The 8,456-nt window shown below is 35.8% G+C and overlaps 1 protein-coding gene across 1 annotated transcript in view; it reads right to left on the minus strand.

Annotated features, from left to right (window-relative positions):
• LOC107709173 (disks large homolog 1-like) overlaps positions 1–8,456 on the minus strand; it is a 150,847-nt gene that overhangs the window by 79,831 nt on the left and 62,560 nt on the right. Inside the window, 1 exon segment of the mRNA XM_016513585.1 lies at positions 7,738–7,905. Within this exon segment, the coding sequence (XP_016369071.1) occupies positions 7,738–7,905 (168 nt within the window).

Here is an 8,456-nt window from a genome sequence, read left to right on the forward strand (position 1 = left end):
TATATATATATATAAAGCCTTATATTTATATAGGGGGGGGTAATGCTGGTAACTGTTGACTGTACCCATTGACTTCCTAATATTTTTCTTTCATACTATGGAAGCTGATGGCTACCATCAACTTTTTGGTTACCAACATTCTTCAAAATATCTTTTTTTGTGTGTGCTCAACAGAAGAAAGAAACTCACTCAGATTTGGAAAAACTAGAGGTTGAGTAACTGTCCCTTTAATAACTATCGGTTAACACAATCCAACTGCTGTCAGAAAATATAAAATATTTAAATAGAAAATAGAAAATACATAAATTATATAATCCAAACTGCAAGTTATCCAACAGAAATCGACATACATGCCACCTAACACTGTGACATCTCTGCCGCCTAGTGCTTAAAAAGCAAACTGCAACACATTTCTCTAAATTATAATCTTGTGCCATCCGTTTTATCATTGGTGAATCATAATGAAAAACATGTGAATAAAAACCATAGAATCGCGCTGGGTTACCTGCATCAGTGTGTCACTTTGCGAGTATAGTGTGGCAAAGGCGGGGGCTGGGACCTCCTCACCTCCTAATGTAGACGGCCCGTCAAAAACGCACTCCAGAGACTCTACCTGAGGAGGGGCACGCAGCTCAGGTGATAAATATGAGTAGCAAACACACTCTGACAGAAACACACACACAAATATATCAAACAATGTGCCCACAAGCAGCTTTAAAATGAGTGTGTGTGAAAGCATCGTGCCCTTCACTTAAACCCATGCAGCTACAACATACATAGCACAACAACTTCACTAAGCAACAAACAGCTGGCAAACGCAAAAAACGAGTGAGAAACAGGCGGCATGAGGTGAGTTCAGCCTAATGACTGAACTCTAATCATCCATTATATCATAATGATGATCGATCATACTGCAGCACACATACAAAGCACTCTTTTCTAAAACCATGGATCACCATGATGAACTGCAGACACTCATAAAAAGCACACACTTGAAGTTGTGTGGCAGAAGACAGCAGGAAATTGATGGCATTTCCATAGCATGGAGTCATTCTAAGAATGCTTGGAAAGATGGGTCACAATGTGATCACATGTGCCAGCTGTGTATCTTAAAGCATGAAATAGGTGTTCTCTATAGTAAATGCTTGATATTAATCAGTGAAAATAACTGGCATCTTGGACAGTCAAAGGTAAAATGATGTAAATCCTATATGTATTTGGATTAATCAGCATAATTACTCATAGGCAGGTCCACATAGAATTGAACCCACTCAACTCCACAGAAAGTTCCTTAAAGTTACCCATGTAGTAAAGCTCAAGTGGAAACATAACTAGAACCGTTTGGCCCGATGGTGGAAAAGCAAATAATTGTAACCCACACAATTATACATACCTATGCATGTTTGTTTATTAAACATTTAGGCTAATCATGTTTTCAGCATCCTATAAGAATATGAAATGTAAAGTTTTTATTTAAATTAAAAAAAAAACAGTTCTGTTAAATTGTAATACATTTTCACAATATTATGTTTTTACAGTATTTTTTATCAAATAAATGCAGCCTTGGTAAGCAAAAAAAACATTACAAAATCTTACAAACTACAAACTATTAAACAGTAGTGTATAGTTACATGCAGCAAATTTTAAACTGGAAATTCATGCTAGAGTCATATTAATGACAAAAATTATAAAAAAAAAAAAATCTCTATTTATCACTCAGTGTTTCCAAATTATATAATATACCGTGACCCACTTCTCTTAGTTGTGAAGAGACAAAACACACTATTTATTCATCCTGATAAAAATATCACAGCAGAGCTTTGCTATGCTTCAGCACAGATATCATTAGGCCTTTACAAGTATGCAGGCCAGTCACAGGACGCTACAACTGTGGGACATGGGGAGCCACAAGATGTCAACTCCATCTGTGCCGACAGTTCCAGCCAAGCACACAGGGAATCATAACACAATCCCATAATCAGGCAAAAAGCAAGAATCTCACATATCTATGACTTTAAATCAATATGACGTTAAACAAAGCGCATTTGCTTTAGGAGGTGAACTCAGGCTGTGTGCCACTGAAGCGAAAGGTTAAACAATCCGTTACTCTGGATGGGAGCATCCCTGTGTCTTGACTGCTAGAGCGGTCTGTAAATAGAAACCTGACCAGGGGCATGTGGTTCATGTGTCGTGTTCTGCAGAAAGCATGCAGTCATGTCATCATCAGGGCAGAGAGTGTGTAAAGCGAGATCTGATTCATGGGAAATTTGATCAACACTGACAAAAATTATTTAACATCCTCCATTAAAGCAGAGAGCCAGAAATTTAAACTTGCATTTAAAGGTCCTACAGAGACAATAGCATCGCTAAAATGTGATGCGGTTTTAAATGGGATCCAAAAAATGAATACGTAAACTTTAAGGAAATAAACTTTATAAAAAAATAATTTTACTGTTCCACCAGCATCACCAAACAGAACTACAAAATATTTATAATTTTGTATAGCATTTTATAATTTTTTAAACAATTATAACTTGCTCTAAATACACATGGCTGTGCATATTAAGATAAGCCAGGATAGTATTTTAGCATTGAAAAATTAACTTAAACTGCTAATGATCCTTTCATTACAAACAACGGTCACAAGGTGGCGTAAGGCTACTGCAGTCACTATTAAAGATAGCAACCGACCATCGCCAGTCTAATAAGTAAATTGTTTTTAATCATCTTCATCTTCAAATCACAATCATCTATCCAATTCTGTTTTAGTAAACAAAGCATGATTCGTTTTGGAAAAGGAAATATAATTGCAAAAATGCATGTTTGTAGGGCGACACGCGTTCTCAGTGCTCATATTGTTGTGAGGGAGAGTTAAGAGAGCGCCGCGCGTCAGCTGGGCCAGCAGCCAGAAAGCACCATCAGCCTAGAGCACATGGACTGATTTAGGAGGAATGCAGGCTCATAGTGATGACAGAGCGAGTGTGTTTTTGTGTGTGTGCGGGGACAGAGAGCACTAGCTCGTGCTCTGCGCAGCTGAGGCTGATGGGAGGTGACAGGCAGGGCTTGTCATGCGCTGCTCTGTCGGCATGCAGGGACCTCCACTGATCTGAGCCCAGCACAGCTCCTCAAACATCAGCACTGCTCACGGTGTGCTAGGAATTATGGGTTTTAAAACCGCCATGTTCACCTGGCTTTTACAAACGATGAAGAATAATAGCAGTTTACTGGAGCCGTTTAAGACGCCAGTGAGTGAGAACACTAGGTGGGCGTAGATCACGCGGGGGACGTGTCCTGTCCCCCGCACCCCACTTTTAATATCACGTAAATTCGTCCACCGCACTTTTTCAGACAAGCGTGTTCGCATAGAGGTTTTCAAGAGCCGGTGTGAATAAATATAGATTTAAAGGATAGTCTGTGCATGACCTGATGTTTTATTCGGACCCAGAATAAAGGCGAGATGAACATCACGGAGTGCTAAACACTCCATGCAGTGCGGGTTTCATTCATACTCGAAGCCAGAGGCACTCTTGCACAGAAAGTCGTACCAGGAAATCCCTAATATGGACAAAAGCATCTTGCTATCACTGTATGAAAAAACAGTTGTTTTCACAGAAAAACAGAAACGTTTGGAAACATGAAGACATTAAACATACAATTGTGACAATATATGGTTTATTTGTGTTTTTCAAGTCATCTCCAGGTACTAAATAAAGTATAGCAATACAGTGCTAATTGACATAGCATTTATTACAGTATAGAAACTATTCTGCCTTATGTGATAAGTGTTTGTAGTATATAAACAAATCATTATTATTGGTTATTGTCCAGCAGTGTATCTGATTTCTTAGCCAATTTAAAGCTAGAAATAAGAGAAAAATTAAAGTTACTTATACACTACCAGTCAAAAGTTTTTGAACAGTTGTGATATGAAACAAAGTCTCAGCTTTTAAATTTAGTAAGTTTTAATACTAAATTCAAACAATAAATACCGTTTTGGAGCACTTAATGTGGTGTAAATCATAAAATGTAGCGCTTCAGTTAAAGCCAGAGCCATTGAAAAACAGAGTTGCGACAAGCTTTGATCTCGCCGGCGTCGCTGCGTGGTCACGTGGTTCACAGAGCTCTCCAAACAAACCGGCGTTAACAATACATTTGAATGGGTTTAAGTAGGATAGACGACAGCTTCATTATACAGGTATTTGCAGCAATTTTTGGTAAACATTTCAGCATATTATGCATTGATTATTACGTCAATGACATTTACAGTATCATTTTATTCTGGAGAGTCATGGAGAGGCAGCATTAATATGGTTTTCTTAACTCTCAGGTATTGCTTACTTATAATGTGACCATACAGCTTAACTATTTTTCAGTTAAATAAATGTTCTGTATTTTAGTTCAATAATATTTATTTAATATTTTGAGGAGATCTTTTGGTACTAAATACTATTTGTGCAATAATTATGGTCCATTAATGACTTATAATATTTTTTTCCTAATATTTCTATTACTTATATTACAATTAGTGTAGTATGTAAGGTTAAAATAGAAAAAGGGTTTTAAATTCCAATGCAAAGAGGCTAATTAGAGTCATTTTGTGGTCAGAAATTTTTTGTTCTTCATTTGTAATGCGTTTACCCACTAGGTACCTGTATGGCTCTTTACTAAATATATCTAGAATATTGCAGGTCATACCTGCTTACTTATTTTTAAGTTCTTCATTTGAATAAATATTTAGACATGATTAAACACTAGATTTTTAAATGAGAAATTTAAAAAGTTAATAACTGACATCCATTTTATCCCTTTTTTTTTAACCCTTTTTCATGACAGCTTCATTATACAGGTATTTGCAGCAATTTTTGGTAAACATTTCAGCATATTATGCATTGATTATTACGTCAATGACATTTACAGTATCATTTTATTCTGGAGAGTCATGGAGAGGCAGCATTAATATGGTTTTCTTAACCCTCAGGTATTGCTTACTTATAATGTGACCATACAGCTTAACTATTTTTCAGTTAAATAAATGTTCTGTATTTTAGTTCAATAATATTTATTTAATATTTTGAGGAGATCTTTTGGTACTAAATACTATTTGTGCAATAATTATGGTCCATTAATGACTTATAATATTTTTTTCCTAATATTTCTATTACTTATATTACAATTAGTGTAGTATGTAAGGTTAAAATAGAAAAAGGGTTTTAAATTCCAATGCAAAGAGGCTAATTAGAGTCATTTTGTGGTCAGAAATTTTTTGTTCTTCATTTGTAATGCGTTTACCCACTAGGTACCTGTATGGCTCTTTACTAAATATATCTAGAATATTGCAGGTCATACCTGCTTACTTATTTTTAAGTTCTTCATTTGAATAAATATTTAGACATGATTAAACACTAGATTTTTAAATGAGAAATTTAAAAAGTTAATAACTGACATCCATTTTATCCCTTTTTTTTTAACCCTTTTTCATCCTTTGATACTTGCATAATTACACACAATGAATGTAAGCAAATACTGAATTTAAACCAAGTTTAAAATGGTGCTAAAAAGGCATTCAACTGCATTCAACAAAATATTTTTATCCCCTTATATTTACAGTATATACACATTAATTGATATTGAATCGAGATCGATTCAAGATACGCAAGATACTGAAAACATAATCAGGCTATGCACAATCTTTTCTTGACAAATGTTTCACTGTGCATCCATATTTTAAGAGTTCCATCCAACTACTGCAGAAAACTACAGCAGAGCGGACTCTGTGGACTGGCTATAATGCATTAATGATGAGCAGATAAACAAAGCTAACTGGGTAGAAGTCCAGTTTTTAATAAATAATGTTGCTAATTCTTTCTTGCGTCTGCGCTTGGGATCTTCTTGTCTGGCACTCGACTTGCATTAAGCTTCTACAATGAACTATCAGTCACGTCATAGGCCTTTATACGAAAAGTAGTTATATAGCCTATAATTAAAATTTTCCATTTGTGTGTGCTTAGTGTTTAGAGTATTGTGTCATTAGCAACATGTGCTAACACATACTGTACTTTATATCAGCTGGGAGTCTAATCTCACATGCACTTCATGAGCACTATTTGTGTTATGTGTGAGTTGAAAGTTTGAAATGTCAAAGTAGAAAAGTTCAAACCAATGTCTTATGAGGTTCCTTTTGGTTAGAAACAGTTTCTTATGAAGGAAGTAGATAGCAAGGCACTAGCATTTGGAACAGAGCTATTATTTTCAAGGGGTTGCTACTGACCTGTTTTCTCAGCAGTGGACATGATATATTACACGGTATGTTGAACTTTATACAACATAGCAGCTAGGTAACATTACTTTGTTGTGAGCTCAAAGCCTCCAAACAGCACTACAGGTGAAATTCACTTCATCTACCTGTCTGAGAAAAAGCAGCCTAAATATGGTGTTTTGCTGGTCTTAGCTGGTTTAAAGTGATAGTTCACCCAAAAATGAAAATTACCACATGTTTTACTCACCATCAAGCCATCCTAGGTGTATATGACTTTCTTCTTTCGAATACAGTCGGGATTATATAAAAAAACGTCCTGGCTCTTCAAAGCTTTATAAAGGCATTGAATGGTGGTCGAGATTTTAAAGCCCAAAAAAGTGCATCCATACATCATAAAAAAGTACTCCACATGGCTCCAGGGGGCTAATAAAGGCCATCTGAAGTGAACTGATGTGTTTGTGTAAGACAAATATCCATATTTAAAATTTTATAAACCGTAATCTTCCGCTAACTGTCATATGCGTGTTCACGAGAGAGTTGCGTTCCAGCAGATGACGTAGGACATAGGCGTAGCGTAAGCTCTAGAGAGAATATGCTCTCTCAAGAACCAAGTTTTGTTTCCTGCAAAGGAAAACCAGTCTCCTCTTGGCTTATATTGAAATCCTCTGGCAATTTTCTTTACAAATCCTTGTTTTGCACTTCTAATTCGTGACTGGTGTTTTGTTTTGCTCTCTCCTATGCACTTACGCGTTCGTCACTTCTCACTGGAGCTCTCATGAAAGCAAGTATGACAGTTAGCGGAAGTTAGAGATTACGGTTTATAACGTTTTAAATATGGATATTGTTCTTTCACAAACGCATCGCTTCGCTTCAGAAGGCCCTCGACCACCATTCACTGCCATTATAAAGCTTGGAAGAGGCAGGACATTTTTTTATATAATCCCGACTGTATTCGAAAGAAAAAAGTCATTTACACCTAGGATGGCTTGAGGGTGAGTAAATCATGGGGTAATTTTCATTTTTGGGTGAACTATCCCTTTAAGTTGGTCTTCCTGGTCTTCAAACTTGGACAAGTTAGTGTTCAGTTGATTTGGCCGTTTTGCAATCTGGCTTCTCAGCTTTCCAAAAACCCTTTAAAACCAGCAAACCAGCTTAGGCTAGAAAAATTATCTTTTCACATTCCAGTGGCAGAAACTACTTCACAGCCTACAAAACACTGAACCGAAATATTCATCCTAGTTATGATGTTCTACACTTTAACGAATGCATCTGTTTTTACATTAAAGTCTGTCTTTAATGTAGTGTGTATGAATGTAATTTATTTTGTGTGTATGTTTGTGCTCATGTGTAAACATGACACTGATGGAGATTCTATCACACACAACATTTAAGCATGTTTACAGAGTGCACAGAGACACAGAATAGATGCCATGCAGCACAGAAATGTGTCATGGAGCCAGAGGAATGCTGGGAGATTTTACCTTCATAGGAGAGATGTGTGAATGGGAAACATAGCCATGTACATTCTCAATCTGGGAGATGTTCTTCTCCGACACCTGCACCAGCTCAGGAGGACGCACATCCCCTGGTAGGTGTGGAGAGCTGTGTTCTGGAGGCGACGTGGTATCCTCATCCTGATATCTATATTTCTGAGAAGGAGAAAAAGAGAGAGAATGCATACAGTTATAACAAAGTAATATATTAAACACATTGCTTGTAACTACACTGGCCCAAAAAATGAACTTTTCATATATGATTTGATGATGTTATAAGCCCGGTGAGAGAGAGCTCTTCAAACCACAGGTAGATGACAAAATGTTGAATATAAGATCATGTTTTAATGATATCACTGCAAAAATAAATAAATAAATACTGAAAAAATATAATAATAATAATAATAATAATAATAATAATAACAACAACAACAAATAGCTCATCCTTAAAACAAGATACATTTTCTGTATCAAAATTAAGATTACTGCATGCAGTCATTCATAAAGAAGCAAAAAAATTTGAATTTTTGAACCCTTTGAATTTTTGTTTTTAGATTTAAAAACTGATTTGCAGGTGAGGCAAGAAAAATAAACTTTTGTTTCCCTTTTAAAAAATGTTTCATTCCTCACTGGCAAATCATTTTTAAATTATTCTATTTTAATTCTACTTTATCTATTTATCTTCTTTTTTTTTATTTAAAAAAAAA

This window comes from Sinocyclocheilus rhinocerous, unplaced genomic scaffold (genome assembly GCF_001515625.1).
Source record: "Sinocyclocheilus rhinocerous isolate Xijiao unplaced genomic scaffold, SAMN03320098_v1.1 scaffold55, whole genome shotgun sequence".
In the NCBI taxonomy this organism is placed as follows: domain Eukaryota; kingdom Metazoa; phylum Chordata; class Actinopteri; order Cypriniformes; family Cyprinidae; genus Sinocyclocheilus; species Sinocyclocheilus rhinocerous.